The 24142-nt window shown below is 49.4% G+C and overlaps 1 protein-coding gene across 1 annotated transcript; it reads left to right on the plus strand.

Moving 5' to 3' along the window:
- The first annotated feature begins 15738 nt into the window (after window positions 1-15738).
- Window positions 15739-23977, plus strand: pcdh18b (protocadherin 18b). The gene is given in 6 exon segments (XM_056284669.1): window positions 15739-18240; window positions 18682-18770; window positions 19593-19762; window positions 22542-22976; window positions 22979-23301; window positions 23303-23977. Coding segments are annotated over 6 exon segments (3711 nt in total). The 3' UTR covers window positions 23495-23977.
- The last annotated feature ends 165 nt before the right edge of the window (window positions 23978-24142 follow it).

Below are 24142 nucleotides of genomic sequence, written 5' to 3' on the forward strand. Positions count from 1 at the left end.
ATGTGTTGGGTGTCTATGTGTGCATTTGCATGTGCACAGTCATCCAGTGTGTGCGTGTGTGCATGGGTGCATGTGTGCATGTGTGTGTGTGTGTGCAAGCACGGGTCTCATTGGCCTTGAAACACAAACCCCCTTCCATGCTCTGCCAGACCGACAGCCTGTTGGCGAGGAAGGGGGGATGGGGGGGATGACTGGGGGGGGGGTGGTTTTCATGCTCAGAAAGAAAGGAGAAGAAGAAAAGAAAATAAATGACAGAATTTGAAAGGACTGGGAGTGGTGTGTGTGTGTGTGTGTGTGAGAGAGAGAGAGAGAGAGAGAGAGAGAGAGAGAGAGAGAGAGAGAGAGAGAGAGAGAGAGAGAGAGAGAGAGAGAGAGAGAGAGAGAGAGAGAGAGAGAGAGAGAGAGAGAGAGAGGCGTGTGTGGGGGGACAGGGTGAAATGAATTGCAGAGCGAACACACATGGCCTGATTGCTGGGCTGATTAGCTTTGGCACTGCTCAGACTGATAAAGAGCAAGTCTGCAAACTCCCATCAGGGCTCGGCACTTCACATCCTCCTATCTTCCTGCTCTTTCTCTTTCCCCGCTTTCTCCCCCGCTGCTGCTCCACTCAGGCCCTCCCCCTCCCTCCCTCCCTCCCTCCCCTGCTCGACTCTTTTTCTACGGTGGAATGGTAAAGAGAGAGAGAGGGAGAATGTTTCTCTTTCTAATGTTATGTTGTGAGTGATCAGCCATGTGTGTAGCTAGAGTTATGCATAAGCATTTTAGTCTGTGTGTGTGTGTGTGTGTGTGTGTGTGTGTGTGTGTGTGTGTGTGTTTATTGTTGTTCTATAGCGTGAGGACCAATTTCAGTTTTTAACCATAAGAGATGGGGCATTTTTTGCAAGTGAGGACCTTGTGGCCAGTCTGTACTTCTTCAAAGGTGTATTTTAGGGTCAGGACTTGGGTTTAGGCTTAGCACTGAGCTCAGGTTAGGGGTTAGGATTGGCATGTAGCTCAGATGATCACAGTTAGGTTGCGTAAGGGGCATGCGTGTGGTCAGTGAGGATCCTCACATGGTATAGAAAAACACGTGTGTGTGTGTGCGTGTGGGGGGGGTCCTCCTACTCTAGAATTATTTTATTTCGGGGGGGGTCTCCACCCTTTTCCTCCCCAACTGCATTTGGCCAATTACCCCACTCTTCCAAGCCGTCCCGGTCGCCGCTCCACCCCCTCTGCCGATCCGGGGAAGGCTGCACACTACCACGTGCCTCCTCCGATACATGTGGAGTCGCCAGCTGCTTCTTTTCACCTGACAGTGAGGACTTTCACCAGGGGGACTTAGCTCATGGGATGATCATACTATTCCCCCAGTTCCTCCTCCCCCAACAGGCGCCCCGACAGACCAGAGGAGGCGCTAGTGCAGTGAGCAGGACACATACCCACATCCGGCTTCCCACCACAGACACGGCCAATTGTGTCGGTAGGGATGCCTGACTGAGCCGGTGGTAACACAGGGAATCGAACTGGCAAGCCCTGTGTTGGTAGGCAACGGAATAGACTGCTACACTACCCGAACACTCTCTACTCTAGAACTCTACAAGACTGTCAACATGTATAACAATAAGTAGGATTTAGGTAAAACTAAGGGACATTTACAACAATGAGGAGATTGAATCAGTTTCTTCTGCAACAGCGACCTCCTCTCTGCATCCATTTCATGTCATTCTGGCATGATGCATTTTGGATGGCTTGCCTGCAGGACCTCCACTCATTTAGCATTTAGCATACACTAAATGTTAGCATACACATAATGGGAAACCTGCCATGAACTGAAAATAGTTATTTAACATTTTATTTTTTCCAATTTTCTCCCCCTTGTTTTTTTTCAGCCGAGGTAAAAAGAAGGTCAGCATTGTTTTATTCTGACTTAATGTGGTGAAACTAGGGTGCTTTCGAAATTCCCGAGTCTCTCCACATCAATATTCATCCCAATAAGTCCCCTGCTTTCATCTTTTTTACATTTCTGATCCCGCCTCTTTTCACATCCTCCAAGTCCTCTGCAAGGCATTCTGTTATGCTTTAAAACCCGGGCGAGGAGGTGGGCCACGGCGGAAAGCAAACTTCTCCGAGTAACCACCAACCCACATAATCTATCTGCCTTCACTCGGCATGAGAACGGGATAACACATGCAAACCTGCAGCCCCGCTCTGGAGGCCCTCAGAGAAGCCCCCGGTGATAATGAGTGGGAACGAGAAACGCTCGGTGCTCGGGTAATGACGGCAACACGGCACCGTGTGATCTCTGATGTGAATGAGCTGAAACACTGATAAAAGGGGAAGATTCAATATTGTGGGTTTGTTTTTGTTTTGAGGGTTTTTTTTTTTACCCCCTTCACGTGCAACCTCAATGTGACGGAAAAAGACTAGAGACTCATTTCAGGGTATTGTGTTTCATAAGCCCAGATTTAAATGGATTTAATGGTATTTCTTGTTCTATTTTACTTTCTGTCTGATGTCTATATCGCTCCCCGGCACTGCGCTCCTTTATTCTGTCCTTAATTAAAGGAATTCATTCTCTCAATCTCCTGCTGATGGGCGCCTGCTAAGGACTATGAGGGTGCTCATCTCTCACAGAAAGCTGAAGGAAAGAAAGAAAGAGAGAAAGAAAGAAAGAAAGAACGATACGAATCGGGTAATGAACGAGGTAGACGTTAGCATACCCGCGTGTTCTGGCGTGTGATTGTGCGTATCTTATGAGAAAGTGTCTGCCGCTATTTGCATGTGCCTCTCTTGTTCCCCGTGGAGGAAGGGCCTGGGTTCAGAGGTCAGCCGTGGCCAAACAAAGGGAACTGAGCCCCAACAAAAAGTCATTGCATGTGTCGGGAGCGGGGCCGGGGGCTAGAGGGCTTATTTCCATAGGCTGGCCCCTAACAATGACGGATCGGCATCTGTACATCCACACACTCGGACATGTATCCCTCAGTGGGAAAGTGACAGAGATTGAGGCCGGGGGAGTTAATGTGAGGGAGAGACGGAGGGGGCTGGACATCTGTAGATATCTGACAGCATGTGGTGGACCTGAGCTATGCTGGTTGTCGAGCACCGGCAGACAGGCCGATTCTTCCATCTGCATATCATTGCAGCTATTCATTAACTTGGACTGGGAGAAAAAAAAATAACACTGCTCAAACTGCCGGGGGACTGCGCCACGTACCAGCCGACAAACAGGTGCAGAAGGCAGACCGCTAACCTCAACATCTTACGGCCTATTATGATTTATAGCATTAGCTATAAGAAATGGGTGGAGGGGGGGGGTGAATGGGAAACAGAAGAATAGGAAACAAGGGAGGAGATGAAGGATGAGGGTTGCAAGGATGAAAGGGCAGACCTTTAGACTAATGAATAAGGTGTGAGGACTGATGACTGGGGCTTTCTCATGGAAATCAAGGCTAGCAAAGTAATTAGGAGGCTTTCTCATTACCTTAAAAACAACTTAGAAAAGGCATTCCTCTGACGCATGTCTCGTTCTCTCTCTAATTGCAGTTCTCTCTTTCAGCCTTCTCTATGCGAGGCTCCACGAGATGATATTCGTGGCAATGTTAAACTCGCATGGGCCTTATTTACCGTCTGCAGGAGTTTTGGCTAGTTGGGGGGAAATAACAGGTCTGACAGGCAGTGTACGCTATCCTGAAGTCTAGATGGGTTTGGGCCTCAAGACTTTCATCTTGCCAAATGGTCCTGACTGGTTCAGGGCAAACAAGATTCCCCCTATTATATTTAATCTCATTGTGCCTGGTCCGAGCAGGCTCCAGTAGTGCAAATTCATCCTCGACTAGCGAGGGCAGGAATCTTTGAGAGCGATTCTGGAGACAGCCTGCAGAAATGTAGGGGGAGTAAAAACTGCAGAATGAATCAGGGGTCAAGTCAGTTTAAGTAACAATAATATATGGCAGAGACGGGCTAAACATACATAAACAAGTGATGATATATAGGCCTCAGCTAAGAGACGACATAAAATTACGTTCAACTGTTCGAGTGCCAGAGCAGAATTTTACAGAGCTGTTGCTAACACGAGAATTTTATGTTTCTGGATGACATCACCCATCACCCAATTTTCACATTTAAACTTTGAAATAACTCTTAAACCAAACAAAGCTCTCACAAAAATTTTTTTACCAATATTTTGAGATAAGACGGAGAGAGATTTGGGTAACGAGTGAGGAGTAATCTTCATGTGTGCTATGCTTTAGATTGGTCCACCGATTAGCGTGTCCACCTTCTGGCAAGCAATTTACACAAGACTGGTAGTCCACAGCCTTGCAGTCTGACACGGGCTCAGATCGCTCCCTCCTCCTTTTTCTGGCCTCTCAAAGCAGAACATTTCTCTTGGGGATATTGGATTCATTTGAGCCTTAAGTTTTCATTAATAAATCCACTGGGCTGGATGGAGAGCGAGCGGGGAGAGAGTGAGTGAGAACACAAAATCAGATCATTAGAGGGCTTTTTTGTTTTTTTTTTCCTGGTTATTTTTATCTGGCACAAGGCTCTGATTCAAATTAATAGTCAATTAGCCCGACTATTAGCATGTACGATGGAGCTCTCTCCCGCATACAGAGGAGAAACCTCAGTGAAAGTCCATACCAATAAAATTAATCTTAGTGGTCTGACATTTCAACTTTGCCTAATGCAAATCATCACTTTCGCCTTTTCCCTTCTTCTCCGACTCAAAAGTTATGCAGGGACTTGCACATGAATAATCCATGAGGGAGTGCGCTGTTAAGTGTTTGTGGCCCTTAATGTGAAACGGCCGCTGCTTTTAACGTGTCCCTCCTCATCAACACGCCGACACGGGCCCTCGGCATCGCAGTGACATTGGCCCACATTTTAGCCATGTTATTTCAGAGGATACACGCTCTTGTATGCAGACACGCGGCATACACACTCGAGCACACAAAGTGGCCCCTGCCTGTGTGCCCTGCGGGTCCCTGCACATGTTCCTTTGTAGCTGGTAGCAAGTCTGTCTGGAAAACATGAGCCCTGTGGACGCCCGGAGACTCTTTAGCTGTCAGAAACTCTTGTTTACTTTTCATTTTTACACAGAACCATAGCCCCACTCCGGAGCTTATTCATCTCCGCTGCACTTCCAAAAACTTGTCCCCTTCGCGTTTGTTCTTTTTCCCGTCTATTTCACCCGAGACCTCAGACTGACTGGCGGATTTGAGAGCTGACTCAGGTTGCTGCTTCAAACTCAGATGTGTCGAAGTTGCAGGAAAAATGGAGTGGCTGGTGCTTGGACCAAGTGTGGCTGCACACACCACGCCGCTACTTAATTCGGAATAATTAAAAGCCTCCTCGGATTTCCTGACTTTGTCCAAAATTTCGACCCCAATTTCCTCCCGGGCATCGGTCTTCAAAGGAGATCAAATGAAACGGAGAGCAGGCTGAGGTCATTAACCAGATAAATACCGACGCCTCCAAAGTCCACTGCTGTGAAGTGAGCTTAGGCCCTTGCAGGTTCTCCCTGGTCCTTATCGCTAATGTGTTTAAATTCAGAACCTGGGTCAACCTGTGTAATAGATATATGTTTCACTACCCACTGGTATTTTCAGTGTTTCGATTTTTTTTTCAATAAATTTGTGGTACGACATCCTGCAGTGGTAAGTAAGCGTACAGGAAGAGGTGCTTCTTCTGCTGGATTCGGACTTTGTTAGTTATTTACTAGCTTGCCCTAAAGGGGAAGTCAGTATGTGTGTGGTGCTATAGCAGGCAATTATTAACCACAGACTGCAGCATCACTGAACACTCATTTGGAGATTTTCTCACTTCTAAAGGTAGTCGACAGCAACTAGCCTGTAGCTAACATGTGCATCTAACAAACCAAAATGACTTGGCCTTATTCACAGCAGCTGTTAAATCTTACAGCCAAAAGTCTTTAAAGAACAACGCTACGTTCTACATCTCTAGGCCCACTGGATTATCATTTGCATTGTAATGAATATGACAAGCCCCGGTTATATCTCTGTTTCAGCCAGTCCAGATTGCTTGCCCTGCTTATGCATAGTTATGCAATCACCGTAAAAACATACAAAAGTAAAAAAGATCAGTCAAAACAACCCAAAACAAAGAAAACATTCCCGGCTGTGCTCAAACTACCAAGAAGCCTGAAATTCAATGGTGCAGGGAGTGTCTACGCAGTGAAACACCATCCAGGGGATCCATAAGAGTTTCCACATAAATGGCCAAAAAATTGAGAACACGTGGCCACTCAGCAGCTCAGCTTGACGAGTGAGGAGATACTGCCCCCAGCTCAAAAAAAAAAAAGGAAAAGAAAAGAAAAAGAAAAGAAAAGCCCTGCCCCTGCCTCACATCTGCCAAGACAAACAGAAAAAAAGTCTGGGTTGGGGGGGGGTAGTAAATCTTCAGTCTAATGAATGAGCACTCCTAAAAATATGTCACCCATTGGCCCTGCACGTGGTGAACATTCGGCTCAGGCCACATAGAAGGGCTTTGTTCGCCCCCTCCTCACTCCAACACACGGGTCAGCACAGCAAAACTTCTTGGCGGCTGCTGTTGTCCCTCCATTGTCCTGCTCGCATGCGTCAGCCATAATTCTCAGACACTTCGGAAAAGAAAGCATTGTGCTGAGGGACTAATGGGTTGTTACTCCTAACTTGTGGCCAAACTATACGTTACGATTTTACAGACCCGACCCAGGAGGGGCAGCACCTCGTGCTCGAAATCTGGTCAATGGAGCAACCTTTAATGAACTGCCACAGTTCCTCTCCGGCAAAGCCATGACACTTGTGAATGCTCCGCTTCATTTTAGCGCGTTTGAAAACAAGTCTCTCACATTTTCTCCAGCTGGGGAGGTACAGATAAGTAAGGAGAAAAGGTCTGAAATATGAATGACGAGACCTAAAGCGGGTCTTCGCCTTGCACCTGGCGGGTCATCCTCTTGAAAATGCCCCTTTGCAGTGAAAATAGGGAAAATGAAGAAGGCACTGATATGTTCATGTGTGTGGGTGGGTGTGCAGTGCCGGGAGGGGCTGAGAGAGTCAGACACCAAATCTCTCGGTCTAAGGTATGAAAACAGGGCGTAGACTGGGAAAGATATTGTGGAGCTTCCAAAACAAATGATCGGGTATCAGAGCAGCATATGTTAGGCGTGTGTCCATCGGAGAGCGGGCCTTTGACCCAGTCAAAACATGAGTGCCTTTGTAGACACTGTGTATAATAGCCTGTGATCATTCGCACTGTTAAGCTAAAATGAAGTGAAACCGCCGCAGGCCTCTTGAACCATACCGGGGAGGTAACTTTGCCTTTGTAACAGGCAAAGACAGCTTGCAGAATCTTGGCACACAGACTCTGTTAGCACGGTTCAAATTTAGAGCATGATCAATAACAACTTCACATTTTCTGAAAGCTTCAATGAGATGTGCTATTTCCAAGTGAATATTTTCCATCAGTGAAGACACATCCTGCATATCGCAGCTCGACAACTCTAACCTCTGTGTCAAGAAAAAATGCAGGGCTGCACAAATGTACCTCTGCATAAAATCAGCATCACTGTGGATCCAGAAACAATTTCATCCTACTTTGGCAGGGTACCTTAATAAGGGTCATTCTTTCAAGTAAAAATTGGACCTTGAGTTCTGTCAAAACTACAAGATAAGATGGTGGCAGCACACAACAGCCCTGTTGCCAAGTAAGGGAGCGCCCTCAGTGCTATGCTAGGTGGCTGGACTTCTGGAGGCCATTTAACAAAGGGCCGGCAATCACAACCAAGATGATCAGTGTGTTTACATGCAAGTTAAAAAATATATTTTTGGTGAATCATTCTATTCACTGAGCTTTATAAACATCTTTATGGGGGTCCTTTTGGAGAACTGGTTGTGTGCCTGCATCAAAACATCAGATTCTGCTACCGCCATTGAACTGGATGTGCTAGTCTAAGGACAACATGGTGGGCGGAAGTACACATTTGTGGAGCAAGACTGAAGCGGCATTCATGCTCGAGTTTTTGGACAGGCAAAAAAACAGAGACGCAGATATTATACAAAAAGTTTCGAACTCAGCATTAGAAGCGGGGTCACACACAACATGACTTTCACTCCATATTTCACCCACCCAACTCATCTTCTAAACTCGCATTTTTGAAGAGATTTGCAATATGGCCAACACATTGAGTGACCTTAATCAAATTATCACTATTAATTTGATCATTCCCCTTTATCAGATTATTGACTACATGTAAACAGAAACCTCATTCACACATACCTCCTAACACTTAAATCATTCCCTCTTATCATAGATGGCCTCTTGGACTCCCTATTTAAACAAGCGTTCCTCCCTATCAAGGATGTGTACATTCCCATCCTTGAAGAGTGGCCACTGGCCTGTAGATGGGTGTAGACTGCGGAGTCCTGGCCTGATGAGGTAACTCTTCTGTGTTGTGTGCCAAGAGGGAACAACCACCCCTGAACCGAGGGGGGCTAAGAGTACATCTGTCACCATCTTACAACGCTGTTATTGCATCCATTATCCATCCATTATCCAAACTGCTTATCTTGCTCAGGGTTGCAGGGATGCTGGAGCCTATCCCAGCAGTCATTGAGCGGCAGGCAGGGAGACACCCTGGACAGGCCGTCAGTCCATCACACCCCCGCCCCCCGCCCCACACACACATATGAACAATTTAGTACGGCCAATTCAACTGACCTACATGTCTTTGAACTGTGGGAGGAAACCGGAGCACCCAAAGGAAACCCACGCAGACACGGAGAGAACTTGCAAACTCCACACAGAGGACGACCCGGGACGACCCCCAAGATTGGACTACCCCAGGGCTTGCACCCAGCACCTTCATGCTGTGAGGCCACTGTGCTAACCACTGCACCACCATGCCGCCCAGTGATTGCAACCATTCCCAAATCCTCTGTGAATAGTACACATGGCCATTGAAACGCTAGTTAATGGTCACATCCATATTTGCATATGAAACTAATAATTGGTTTCAGGAATCAGGAATCACGAACACTTTGTCATTTCATTTCATGTATGGAAGTACAAATATTGTTTCCCTCAACCCACAGCAGCGCAACACAAAGACAAAAACACAAATCCAAAAACTATAAGAGCTACAAGAACACAAATACCAACACATATATCCAAACTAGAAAATTAAAAAAATAAAATCACTGTCCAAGGGAATGAACGCAAGTCAGGATGACTGTCGGAATTGTCGGTCTGCATGGACTAGCGGCTAGCTTAGCCTGCCCCACGTCTGCGTCCTGTCAGACCGCCCTCAGTGTTTCCTCCTTGGGCGCAGCTGCGGCAGGGCCATGATCCTTGGGCCCACCGGACGCAGCAGACCAGGCTTCCCCAGCCGATCCAGTGCCAGCTCTCCCAGCCAGACACCCTCGACACACCTCCCCGCACTCCACACGACGACACCAAAAACACCAAACTCGACGCCAGACGAGGCTGCCGCCAGACCACCCTCGGTGTTATCGGAACTGCCGGTCTGCACGGGCTAGCAGTTAGCTTAGCCTGCCCTACTTCTGCGTCCTGTCAGACCGCCCTCGTCCTCATTTTGGTCATTATGCCACTTTATTGTTTATAAGGGTGGGGAAATCTGCAGTCAGTTTAGACTGAAGATGTCATGATGAACTGATTCAACTTTGTTTGCTTGTCTTACCTGGATTATTGAGCATTCATAAAGACATCCGTTGAAAGTGTGAGATTTATTTGTAAACCAGTGAAAGTAACCAAGGGCATAGTTTTGTATTTAAGTGATGGGGACATGTCACAGCCACTTTTCCAAGAAGACAATTTTGCCCCTACTACATTTGTTATATTGTAATAATAGTGGCTTGGGTGGGTTTACAAATAGGGGACTATAAATGGCGACTGGTTAAATATAAGTCATGCACTCAGGGACACCATCAAAATACAGCATGTCTGTGCAATGCCTTTTGGTGTAGTATCTAAGATGTGAATCAAGTTTAAAATGCAAAGATGTGAGTGTTTTTATAAGTATGACAAGCGCTCTTTGGTCAAAAGTCTTCATAGGAAGTTTTTGCAGGTACAGGTAAATGATCATTAAAATGCCATCACAACCTGTGTTTTAGCAGTAAAAGTACTTGCATTCCGAATAAAATGTCAATACTAAAGATTGCATCAGTGTTAACGAATGATGTAAAATTGCAGGTGGAGTCCGGGTGGCGTGGTGGTCTATTCTGTTGACGACCAACACGGGGATCCCGGTTCGAATCCTCGTGCTATCTCTGGCTTGTCCCCTGGCATAAACATAGCAATATCGTGTACGCTGTTAAGTGCCATGAGGACTGCTGTGACTTGTACATCCGGGACAATAAACAGACGCAGGCCAAGAGGATGGCACAACACAGAAGAGCTAACACGTCAGGCAAGGACTCCACAGTCTAAACCCATCTACAGGCCAGTGGCCACTGATGGGGAGGAATGATAGTTTGAACGGGGAGTCAAAGAGGCCATCTACGTATATGTGAAGAGGGAACGACCATCCCTGTATCGGGGGGGGGGGGGGTAAGAGTACATCCGTCGCCATCTTACAATGTTGTGATTGCAACTATTCCCCTGCCCTCTGTGAATAGTACACATGGCCATCGAAACTCTAGATAATGGGCACACCCATATTTGATCATGAAACTGGTCATGCTGTGATTGCAACAACCCCTAATCCTCCGTGAATAGTACACATGATCCAATGGCCACACCCATATTTGCATATGAAGCTGTTTGTTGGTTTCGGTCATTAGGCACTGTATTGTACGGTTTTGTTTATAAGGGTGGGGATACCTGCAGTCAGTTCAGACTACAGCTGTCACTTAGTTGAGTGATGATTCGTATCTGACAATAGACGCATCCAGATGAACTGACTCAACCGTCTTTGACTCTGGCTTGGTCGGGCGTCCCTACAGACACAATTGGTCGAGTCTGCGGGTGGGAAGCCGGATGTGGGTGTGTGTCCTGGTCGTTGCACTAGCACCTCCTCTGGTCGGTCGGGGCGTCTGCTCGTTCGGTGGGGGGGGTAGCGTGATCCTCCCACGCGCTACGTCCCCCTGGCGAAACTCCTCATTGTCAGGTGAAATGAAGCGGCTGGCGACTCCACATGTATCGGAGGAGGCATGTGGTAGTCTGCTGCCCTCCCCGGATCGGCAGAGGGGGTGGAGCAGCGAGTGGGGTAATTGGCCAAGTACAATTGGGACGAGAGAAAAAAAAAAGGTGGGGGGACTTGCATGATATCACATGCATCGAATGAAAAACAATCATGGGAGGGACCCACCACCTCGTGAAAGTTGCAGTCACTTCCGGATCGAAAAGCCCGCCGGTGAAAGTGAAAGCATGTCTATTAACGTCTGGCAAATGGAGCGACCCAGAAATAAGAGCTTCTTTCAGTCCGAATCAATAGGCAGCTCTGTTATACAGTTATGCGAGAAAAAGAGTGCACTGAAATGCTAAATAAATAATAAACAACGTTAAGAGTCGAAGATGCCTTAGCTTAGGACGTTGGCTAAAGGACATGGTGCGCAACCGGGACCAGGACAGAAGGCGGTGCCACGTCGTGTGTGAGCAAATCCCGCCAGCAGGTCTAATGGATAGGAAGTGTATGCGTGAACAGGAAAAAAACACCAGAGGTGCCAGAAAAGAAGAAGAAGAAAAGAGAGAGATTCCGACACCGTTACTGAGTGTATGTTTAACAGTGGCTATAGGCAACAGGGTCTGACGAGATGCAAACCGGAAGCTGTAGCGGCGAGCTACCTAACGCGTGGCAGAGAGGAAGGCTGACGCAGAGCCTCGGAAACACCTGTTACTCACACAGGTGAAGCCAACACCATGCTTTGGAGCGGCTGCAAGATATTAAAGACCAAGCCTACAAAGCTAAATGGCTTATACAGAGAACCTCTCTATCCGTTGTTGTGGGGTTTTTTAAATTCCCCATCTGCCCACCTCCCTTCTTTTTACAAGGCACCGAAGGACGCCATGGACGCCATGTAAAATCAAGGATGGAAGGAAACATAAGCTATAACCAACATAACATGGAAAAAGGAAAACCTGGGAGAGATGACGTGTGTGTGTGTGTGTGTGTGTGTGTGTGTGTGTGTGTGTGTGTGTGTGTGTGTGTGTGTGTGTGTGTGTGTGTGCGTGTGCGAACAACATTGCAACGTTAGAAAGTTAATGTGTGTTTATGTTGAAGAACGTATATATATATATATATATATATATATGTGTATATATATATATATGTGTGTGTGTGTGTGTGTGTGTGTGTGTGTGTGTGAATGATTTTCTATGTAGAGGGGTTGGCTACTGCAAATGTTTCCTCCACCTTAGCTGACAACGGACACAATCTACCCCACGCATGGCACGTCTCGGCGGGGATCACAATCAGGGATAACAATCGGCATAGCGGGGCGCGCTCCTCTCTCTCTCTCTCTCTCTCTCTCTCTCTCTCTCTCTCTCTCTCTCTCTCTCTCGCTCCCCATCGCTCCCTCTCCCTCCCCTCCAAATCCCTTCCTTCTCTCTGGAGAAGCTAACAGCATGATAATGAGAGGGATGGAGACGGTGGCAGATGCTCGCATGCCTTTACAATTCTCTTGACCCCGACGCGCGCCGAAGCACTCCCTTCTGCCAGGCTATTGGATGCGCACGCAAGCACGCGCGCACACACACACACACGCAGGGGAGGAGGGGCAGTGGGAGAGAGGGAGAGTGAGAGAGAGAGAGACACACAGAGAGAGAGAGTATTGAGAACTTTCTCTTTTGTGCGTAAAAACGTGAGCACATGGGGCACGCCTCCCTCCCCCACGGCCTGACTCCCCCGCGGCCCCGGGGCGGCCGCCCCCCCCCCCACTCCACCTGCTAAGCGCCTTTGTTATCGGCACCTCCTTCATTTCAATAACAAAGTTGCTGTGTCGCAAACTCGGGGTAACTTTACGGTCCCTTAGGGCACAATCTCTGCAGTCGTCCGCGGCCAACTGGCCATATGAGAGGCTTAGTTAGGATGACGCAGCGGCCCGGCCAGCACAATGGCCCCGCTATTCCTCCCCGCAGCAGCCAATGAAAATTAAACATGGCACCTTGCTAGCTTTGTGTCGTCACATCTCAGTTTGGCTTTCGGATAGCTTGTCACACATTGTTGTGAGAGGAGATATAGTCATCGTATGAAAGAGAGGTGGGATATCAACTTATTCTGCGTTTGATTAAAACTATAACACTTGGATTGGTTTGCAGCGTCCTATCAGTTAGACCTGTTGGCACCTGCTGCCGGTTTACCCCCCCCCTCCCCCCCGGCATGACGTCCCTCTAACGTTGCCCGTACATTAAACGACTCCACCAGGCGCCGAAAGACGCGTGATTTAAGGAGGACTGGACTGAATCTGAATTTCCCCGACAGAGGTGCCGAAGTCTCCTCATCTGGGGTCACTTCCATGCGTAAGAGACGAGCAGCCACTAGTAAAAACAAGATGGCGCGCACACGTCCGATATGAGCGTTCATGACTTCTACGATTCGATCGATAAACACATGCAACCATGTAGTCGCAGGCTCGCAGACGTTTAAATAACACGCCGTTGGCCCCGACTGTACGGTCTCCAAGTGAGCATCTCCAAAACCAGGGCTGTGTGCTATGAGTACTGGCCCGCCGGCCTTTTCTTGTGCAATTTCGGAGCAGACTGAATTGCTCATTCAGCGTCAATGCTGTTGCGCTGGGACAGATGGCGGTGGAAAACGCGAGAGGCTCGCCGCCCGTCCTCAGGGGGGGACTCCAGGAATTTAATATGCCGATAATCATTTCCACGACAGTGTCGCGCCCTTTCAGGCTTTGTTTGACAAAATATGAGTTACCGGAGAGCCAGTTACTGCCTGCCAGTGACCCCGTCGTTATGTGTACCAAATAAGTCTATACAAGGCCACTTTTGATCAGTTCTTCCCAAGACAAAGCAAAGAGGACGTTACTGTAGACTTGATCGGATATTAACTGATTGGCACACTGAGGTCCCGGGCTAAGTGTCCGCTGGCGTTTCTTCGCCATGGCAGGGCCTGAGTAGTAGATGCGGTTGTAGGTGCGGGTCTGTGTGGAGTTAGCGCCAGATGGCCCGCTGCTCTCCCACGTGCTCCCTGTTGCCCGTGTTTGCTCTCTAAGCGCCAGTTTGGGTTTTGGGGATGCTAATTTGGTCGGATCGGGGATGCTGGGTCATAAAACAGCATTATTATGCGCGGAGGCGGGTGGGGGTGGGGTCACCTTCCGTGACCTGCAGGCGCATATAGCTGGAGGGTCTTCTTTCAGAGAGCAACCGTATGAGAAGAAGGACCCCCGTGTGTGTGTGTGTGTGTGTGTGTGTGTGTGTGTGTGTGTGTGGTGTATGTATGTACGTATATATATATATATATATATATATATATATATATATATATATATATATATATATATATCCACCTATTATCTAAACCGCTTATCCGTCTCAGGGTCGAGGGGATGCTGGAGCCTATCCCAGCAGTCATTGGACGGCAGCCGGGGAGACACCCTGGACAGTCCGCCAGGCCATCACATACACATTACACATCTCACACATGGATCGGGACACCTCGAGGGCTCGGGTTCTTACGCGTTTGCTAAATGGATATGTTCTGCACGGCCATGTACCTCTCTCTCTCTCACCCTGGTGTGAGTACAACTGCAGTAAACAAGCATCGCGTCCCCCATCCATCAATAAAAGCCCTTTCGATAACCCAACTGTTTTCTTTTCGGACAGGAACATTTTTGTGCATTGGAGGAATTTCTTGGAACAATATTATCCAGATGGGGAGGCCACTGTTTGCTATATGGCGCAAAGAAAGCACCCATAATGGAAGGGCCCTCTTTAACACCAAAGAACCGCCGGTAATTGGCTTTTACTCCCGTCGGTCCGAGAATTAAAACTTTTGCATTGTCAGCACGCACAAAGGACCCGGTTGGCACACGTTGTGAATCGCAGCGTTAACAATGCGCGACTGCCCGCGGCTGCCACGGGTCAGCTTTTGGCCACGTTTTGAAGTTGGAGAATACATTCGTCCTCTGGCCCATTGTTGGGACGCACTTTATATGCCGGGCCTTCCCTGGGAGAGATATGGTCTGGGCCGCCCAGCCTCAGCTGTCATCAATAGACCCTCTGTGTTGCCTTTTTGCGCACCGTAGAGGCTGCCCAAGGGAAGGAGAGAGAAAGGGGAGGGAGGGGGGGGCATTCTCCTGATTTAAAGGGGAAGGGGGTGGGGGAGAGAAAGGGGGGACGGGGAGGTGGGGTAATGTTCCTGAGCGAGCGGAGGAAAAAAGCAGACGCAGTCTGGGCTGCGGGGAGGGCTGGAGACAGAGCAGAGCGCACACGGAGCAGCCCCAGTCAAGCTGCGCTGGTCCTCCTTCAGACGCGCCGGGCTCCTAACGCACCCAGACGCACGGGACCACGGCCGCGTGTGGATGTATACGCAACAGATCGGCCCGCTCCAGCAACAGTGAAGAGCTGCTCACTTATTCTGCAACCAAACAATACGGATCGGAGCATCTTTTTTTGGGGGGGGGGACACTTACATTTTGTGGACTTCTTGCAGACGGCGGACAGCGAGGGATTTAACATGCCAGACTTTTAACAAGGCACTCTCCTCCCCACCCCACCCCACCCCCCCACCCCGCAACATCTTTTTTGCACTGTGGAATTATAGCCACGGTCTGGATGGAGGAGAAGATGAAGGCGACAATAAACAAAACCAAAGGGAATATTTTTTCCACCGCACTGTTCAAACTACTGTTTGCGGTCACAGTTATGCAAGGCGTCAGCGGTAAGACTTTAAAATACAAAGTTTACGAGGAGCAGAAAGTGGGCACGGTGATTGCGCGGCTAAAGGAGGACGTGGCTGGCGTTTTGTCCAAACTGCCCAGCTCCTTGGTGTTTCGCTTTCGCGCTATGCAACGGGGGAACACGCCGTTTCTTCTGGTTCGGGAGGAGGACGGGGAGATCACCATAGGCACCAAAATCGACCGGGAGAAGCTTTGCGAGAAAAACCTGAACTGTTCCATTGAGTTCGACGTGGTCACCCTGCCCACCGAATACTTGCAGCTTTTCCACGTCGAGGTCGAAGTGCTGGATATCAACGACAACTCTCCGCACTTCTCCCGCGCTATTATCCCCATCGAGATCTCCGAGAGCGCGTCCGTGGGCACCCGCGTCCCGCTGGACGGCGCCACTGATCCAGACGTGGGGGAGAACTCTTTGCACACCTACTCTCTCACGCCCAATAACTTTTTCAAAATCGACGTGAGGACCAGAACGGATGGAGCCAAGTACGCCGAGCTGGTGGTGATGAGGGAGCTGGACCGGGAGGTGCAGTCGAGCTACCAGCTCCAGTTGACGGCCTCGGATAACGGCGTCCCTCCCAAGTCCGGATCGACCTTACTCAAAATTTCCATTTCCGACTCAAACGATAACAGCCCGGCCTTCGACGAGCAGGCTTACGTGATCAATCTGCTGGAGAACTCCCCCCTTGGGACTCTGCTCATTGACTTGAACGCCACGGATCCGGACGAGGGCAGCAACGGGAAAATTGTTTACTCTTTCAGTAACCACATCTCACCAAAGATTTTGGAAACGTTCAAGATAAACCCAGAAAATGGCCATATCACGCTGATAAAAAAAGTGGACTACGAGACCACCTCTTCCTATGAGCTGGACGTGCAGGCTCAGGACTTGGGCCCTAATTCCATCCCGGGGCTCTGCAAGATTATTGTGAAAGTAGTGGACGTGAACGACAACAAACCAGAGATCAACATCAACCTCATGACGCCTGGCAAAGAGGAGGTAGCCTACATTTCGGAGGGTGCCCCTGTGGACACTTTCATAGCACTGGTGCGTGTGGACGATAGTGATGCAGGACTCAATGGCGAGGTGGTTTGCAGGCTTCATGGCCACAGTCACTTCAGACTCCAGAAAACGTACGAGAAGAACTACATGATCCTTACCAATGTCTCCCTGGACAGAGAAAAGAGGTCTGAATACAGCCTCACTGTCATAGCTGAAGACAGGGGCTCCCCCAGCCTCTCTACCATCAAACACTTCACTGTCCAGGTCCTGGATGAAAACGATAACCCTCCTAGCTTTGAAAAAAGCCGTTACGAGGTATTTAAGTCCGAGAATAACTCTCCGGGGGCCTACTTGATGACAGTGGTGGCTTCAGATCCAGATCTTGGCACCAATGGTCAAGTCACCTACACCATTGTGGATTCACTGGTCCAGGGGAGCCCCATTTCCACTTATGTGACAATTGACCTGTCCAATGGCGCCATCTACGCCTTACGCAGCTTTGACCATGAAGATGTCAGCCGGATTACCTTCACGGTTCAGGTGCGTGACGGGGGAAACCCTTCCCTCTCAGCAAATACCACTGTTTTGCTGACAGTCCTAGATGAAAACGACAACCCCCCCGTCATCCACTCCCCCTCCCTCCGTAACCACACTGCTGACCTCCCGGTGTGGAAGTACGCCTCACCCGGTCAGCTGATCACCGTGCTCAAGGCCACCGACCGTGACGCCGGGGCCAATGGAGAGGTGAGCTGTGCCATTGTCGGAGGCAACGAAGACGGGCTGTTCATGATGGACGCACGCCACTGTGAGCTCCGGACCAACGCAAGCCTGGAGAGGGCTCCCAGGGACGCGATGGAGATCAGAGTGGAGGTGCAGGACAGGGGCACAAACCGGCTGTCCACGAGCGCTCTTCTCAGGCTCACTTTGCAAGAGAACATGGATGTCCTTCCACCTCTAAACCCTACCGACTCGAGCCACCCCCCTCTGGACCTCTCCCTCATTGTCATCATCTCTCTGGGAGCTGTGTGCGCCCTGCTGCTCATTGTGATGCTAATGTTTGCTACAGCGCGCTGCAGCCGCGAGAAGAAGGACCCAAGGCACAATTACAACTGTCGCGTGGCAGAGAACAGCTACCAGAACCACCCCAAGAAGCCCGCCAGGCAGATCCACAAAGGGGACATCACTCTGGTTCCGACCGTTAATGGGACTCTGCCCGTACGGTCCCACCAACACTCCCCTTCTGCCTCCCCTGCACCTGAAAGGGGCACCTTGGGTATCAGACAGAGCCACCACAGCCACCAGTCACTAAACAGCCTGGTTACAATCTCCTCCAATCACGTGCCGGAGAATTTTGCACTTGAGCTGGCTCATGCCACGCCTCCTGTTGAGGTAAGGGAGTGTGAGAGAAAGAGAAAGAGATGGAGGATATAATCCCAGTTCAATGCAAGAATGTTCCAGCATTACCCCCCCCCCCTAAGTCTGAACATTACACCATAAGTGCTATTGTTTAACGTTAGTGTACCCTTCCCAGTGCTTATGGCTTTGAGTAAGACCCCCCCCCTTGCTAATAACGTAGTGTTACATTCAGAATGTGCTCCGAGTTCTTCTCATGCCCCCGTATTCTGTTACCTCCAGTCATCTTCGTCACGTTTTTGTCGACCATCGATTTACATTCAGGAGCAAGTCACAAAGCTACTCCATCCCCCATTATCATGTGGCCTTGCTTGTCTGAATCCATCGCTATTCATTTTCCCCTCCTCATTTTTTCCTTTCATTTTTATTTCTTTTCCTTTTGTTTGTCTTTTTTTGTTTGTCCTCTGGGGATTATAGCAAGTCTCACAGCTTCTGTCCATGCTCCATCAGGGCCAGTACCAGCCACGACCAAGCTTCAGAGGCAACAAATACACCAGGAGCTACAGGTAAACAAAGCCTCCACACACTGCGGGCGCGCACGCGCACGCACGCGCTACAACTCATGCGAGGCTCTTTCTCGTGGCTGTTTGTTAGACGTAACACATGCAGCCCGTCTTCACGCCGCTGTAAAACACCTCGTCTTCGTGTTCAGAAGACTGACGCACCTTCATTTACTCGCAACAAACATGTTCTGTAGCCTCGCAGTCAAGTCTCCAACTGTAATACTAATAACTAAATATTTCCTCTGCACATTTGCATAATTTTATGCAAAACCCCCTCCGTAGGGCACTCTCCGTGCGTGTTATTATCCCGTGACAGCGTGGCACGAGTTCTGAACCATTTGATATTAAGCCAGATAATCAGCCAATCTCATGTTTGAAACCTAACCCAAATCTGCCTATCTCTCTCTCTCCTCTACATCCCTCTCTCTCCCCCTCCTCTCTCTCTCCTCTCTCTCCCCCTCTTCTCCCTCTCCATCCCTCTCTCTCCCCCTCCTCTCTCTCTCTGTCTCTCTCTCCTCTCTCCATCCCTCGCTCTGTTTCTCTCTCCCTCCGTCTCCTTTCCCTCCCTCTCTCCTTTATCTCTCCCTCTCTCTCCTCTCTCTTATCTCTCTCCCTCTCTCTTATCTCTCTCCCTCTCTTTCCCTCTATCCTCTCTCTCTCCTTCTCTCTCCTCTCTTATCTCTCTCTCCCCCCCTCCCTCTTCTCTCCTCTCCCTCCACTTCTCTCTCTCTCCCTTTCCCTCCCTCCCTCTCCTCTATCTCTCCCTCTCTCCTCTCTCTCCCTCCCTCCCCCCCTCTGTCCTCTCTCTCCACCCCCCATCTCCAGATATGCCCTAAATGACATGGATAAATTCAGTTTGAAGGACAGCGGCCGTGGCGACAGTGAAGCAGGGGACAGCGACTATGAACCTGGCAGAGAGTCTCCCATGGATAGGCTCTTGGGTGAGGGATTTACTGAGCTATGTCCCCCTGATGGCCAGCACAGAGCACACACAGGTACAGCCCAGTCCCCCACAAGCCCTTCCTCACACGTCCCATCAACCCCACCATCTGGACAGCCCTGTCTCAGACTCCAGAGCCTGGAGACTGAACATTACTGCTGCAGCACATCATTTATGATGTGCTGTTTCCATGAAATGTGTTTTAGTATATTAATACACAACAAATACTTTTCCCCCCTCTTTCGGTGTCAGCACGCCTTTTATAGCACCGAAAACAGCCTGCATGTCCAACGGCCTTAGGGAGTAGTCAATAATATATTCTCCTATTCTAGTCGCACTCACCTTATCTCCGCATCTGCTAAGCTAATTATATTTTCAAGGATATTATCTTAACCTATCCACCTTTATAGCCGCACATTTCTCCTCACACTTCAAGACAGATTTAATCAAAGTCGACGCCGAGTCTCAATGGAGCAATTATACCAATATTTGATTAAAAAAAATAATTTGAAATTCAAATACTTGTTCTACATTGGGCGAGGTTATGGGTTTCGTACCCATATCCGTCTCGCATCCCGGCCTGTTTTTCATTTGGCCTGCACGTGCAGTCGGATCCCTTTCATCTCACCACACCTTCACATCCCACACAGACAGACGCAGACAGGCATAAATACACAGACGCCTTCCCAAATTCATGTCTCCCGGGCTAGACTCGACTATCATCACACACGTTGCACGCTGCAGCACCTCCTTATATCCAACCACCCTGTTCCTCCTCGATCTCCCGCCCTCCTCGCCCCCCCCCCCAGCCGCCTTCTCACTGTCAGCACTTGATGCAGCAATTAAACCATTGTCAAATTAAAACTCCACCCCCAGACAGGCACAAAATCCCCGTCATTAACACCTGTCCCTCCCTGGGTGCTGTGTACTGGAGCTCTGGCGTAGTCGCAACCCCCCCCTTCCCTTACCCGCTCTCCTCTTCCCACCTTAATCATCACTTTCAGCCGTCCAGACAGGACACCTCACACCCTCTGACGAAGAGAGAACGGTTAATTGGCATGTGACAGATGGTTACTATGGAGATGCCTTTGAGTTGTGGCAGCAATTAAGCCCCAACAGAACATAATTATACCTCATGCTGTGTGCGCCCACCTCAACTTCCTCCCCTTCCACGGCTGAGCCGCCTACTACTCGCATGCCCAGCGCCTTATTGGCTCTGTTGTAGCAGCAATTATGGCGGAGAAGGTCTCCGTAGTCGAGGGGGTTGATATCGCACGCACGCAGAATTAAACCTGCGACATGTACAGCGAAGAGCTGGAAAAAGCCAAGTGGGTAAATGATGCCCCTTCACATGTGTATTATTCCCACATCCGGGCTTATTCAGCTGTCTCTCACTGATAACAATGTTTACTCCTTGTCTTTCACACCACTATTTCTTTCTTTTTTCAACCCCCCTTTTTTCACCCCAATTGTATCCGGACAATTACCCCAAGCCGTCCCGCTCGCTCCTCCAACCCTCTGCCGATCCGGGGAGGGCTGCAGACTGCCACATGTCTCCTCCGACACATGTGGAGTCACCAGCCGCTTCTTTTCACCTGACAGTGAGGAGTTTCGCCAGGGGGACGTAACGCGGGGGAGTTTCGCCAGGGGGACGTAACGCGGGGGAGGATCACACCCAATTCCCCCCCAATTCCTTCTACCCCCGAGCAGGCGCCCCGAGCGACCAGGACACATACCCACATCCGGCTTCCCACCCGCAGACACGGCCAATTGTGTCTGTAGGGACGCCCGACAAGGCCGGAGGTAACACGGGGATTCGAACCGGCATCCCTGTGTCGGTAGGCGACGGAACAGACCGCTACGCTACCCGGACGCCCCCCTCACACCCCTATTTCACCGCTCTTTCTTGTAACGGCGCCCTCCTACCACCTGTTTCTAGCCAACAGGCGGCAAATAAATCTAGAATAAGTTGCCCCCCCCCCTCAGTCAGTCGAGTGGGCTAGCAGTTGCCGTGTGGAGTTAATTTGTTGCCTGGGACTGTACCCCCCCCCCCCTCCTTTTCATTTTCGCATGGAAATCAGTCGGGTTAAATCTTTCCTTTTTATCCTTTCATCCACGGGGCAGCCGATCTGCCGCCGCCGCTTCCGCCCTGTTTTCCTTTTTTCGCAGCGCGCCCAAATGCACTTTTCATCCGCCGTAAGATGTATTATAAATGCTCCTTTCATGTTAATGAACAGATAATGAAGTCCCTCAATAACGTGACTGAAAGGCGCCGCACTCTTTTAATGAAGGCTTTAAGTTGGCATATTTCATTTGTCTAATTTATTCTTCAGAGATTTGCCCGTTTGAAGATGCAATATTGAAAAGAGCGGCTTGAAAGGGAAGGAACGCGGGGCTTTCAGGGGAGGAGCTCGTTTTAATGGGTAATGGCCATTGATCTGGCTCGCTGAATTGTCCCTCCGCAGTCAATACAATTGGAGGTAGCGGGGCGCTCTCCTGCCGAGCGCCTTTCAGGCTAATTAAGGCAGATTTCGACCATGTGCTCAGAGACAGTGGGGCAAGCCCCCGCGGAGAGGAGAGTCAAATATTAGCTTGATGGAAACCGGCAGAAGGGATGACAAGACTCCTTTAAATCCCGTTAACTTAATGTCTCTCTTTAGCAGAGCCCTCTCGTTGTCCTCATTAACTGGTCTCAATACACCTGAAGAATTAATTAAGAATGACGCGTTTCTCCAAGATAAGCGTTTGTTAACTTCACCCATGCTTCTGTGAATGTTTTCCTTTCTTCTTCTTTGACGTCAGTGTTTTCTCCTCTCTTATCTCCGTGTGTCCAGCGATGAGGCTCTGCACGGAGGAGTGTCGCGTCCTGGGTCACTCGGACCAGTGCTGGATGCCCCCGCTGCCCTGCCCGGCCTCCTCGTCCGCCGACTACCGTAGTAATCTCTACATTCCCGGGGAGGAGGCCCGCCAAGCCAACAACCCCGCACAGGAGAAGACCCCTCAGCCCTGCACTGATACCGGCCCCGCCCGCAACCAGAGCTTCTCCACTTTCGGCAAGGACCCCGGTGGAGAGGACGAGGAAGAAGGGAGGGGCGAGGGTGAAGGTGAGGGGGGGAAAGAGGACCTGTGCGGGTCCACCTCCTTGCTGTCGGAGATGAGCAGTGTGTTCCAGCGGCTGCTGCCCCCGTCTCTGGACTCTTACGCTCAGGTCAGCGAAAGCCAGAAAGGGACTAGTGTCAGCGGCATGGGGGTCCCCTTGACCGGATCTCTCGACCGCAGGAGGAGCCACCACCTCCCGGTAAGCCCAGCCCGTCGGTCCACCAGCAGGGTGTGGCTGCCTGGGCGGCCAACACCCACTTCCAGAACCCGGGGAGCAACATCGGCCCCTCCAGTCACCACCAAAATGGTAGCTACCACACCCTTAAACCCAACATCAAGTTCAACTCCCAGAGCAGCACCCATAAGAGTTCACAGGCCTCCAAAAACAGTCCACAGAATAGCAGCCAGGTCCCCAAAGCTCACAACGGCGCCCTGCTCACAGCTTTGGTCAGCCCCTTGGTGCAGCCTTCTCCTGCCCCAGTGCCAGTGGCGGTGCCCCTTCCCGGACCCCTCCTCAAAATGGCTGCCGGCCATGGAAGAGATTCCGGAAAACTACGAGGAGGATGATTTTGAGTCAGTTCTGGGCCATCTTCAGGGTAAACGCAGCGACAGCCGGCATGAGCTGATGGACGCCAGCGAGCTGGTGGCCGAGATCAACAAGCTGTTGCAGGACGTCCGGCAGAGCTAAATGTCTTGTTTTACTTCTTGAGAAAAGAAGAGAAAATAATTTAAAAGAGAAAAAAAGAGACACGAAATTGTCATTAAAGTTGCAATTCTGACGTAATTGTGTTTTGTGAATGCTAAATATCCAAAAAAAAGAAGAAGAAATTGTTTGTAATTGCTGGTTTGGTACACAATGTACACTATATGTGACTGTATTTATCTTTGTATTTTAAAAATACATTTGTATACTTATATTTATAAAGAAATGTATATAAACTTGATCAGAAATTCTATTTTTATATTTCAAATGCATGTTAAGGAAGAAAAAAAGAAGAGAATCAAGATTTTGACATGCGATTGACATTCTGCATATTTAAAACTGTTTTTTGTACTGTGGTTTTTTTTTAATTGTCACTATGATATGTATACATGAATATATTAAGCAATGAACATGTGTTTTTGTGAATTATTGTGGGGGACGGGGGTGGTACACAAATAAAAATGATAACACAAGTACAACATGCTAGACTCCTCTCTGATTCATCTGGGGATGGATAAGGAGCCCTGCACGGTGCAACCGGATATGGAATTCCACGATCATTTCCTCAACTTCCCTTTTCAACCGATATGTCACACTGGGCATTACACGGACAAAGTATTAAACGTGGATTCC

The sequence above is a fragment of the Lampris incognitus genome, chromosome 1 (genome assembly GCF_029633865.1).
Source record: "Lampris incognitus isolate fLamInc1 chromosome 1, fLamInc1.hap2, whole genome shotgun sequence".
In the NCBI taxonomy this organism is placed as follows: Eukaryota; Metazoa; Chordata; class Actinopteri; order Lampriformes; family Lampridae; genus Lampris; species Lampris incognitus.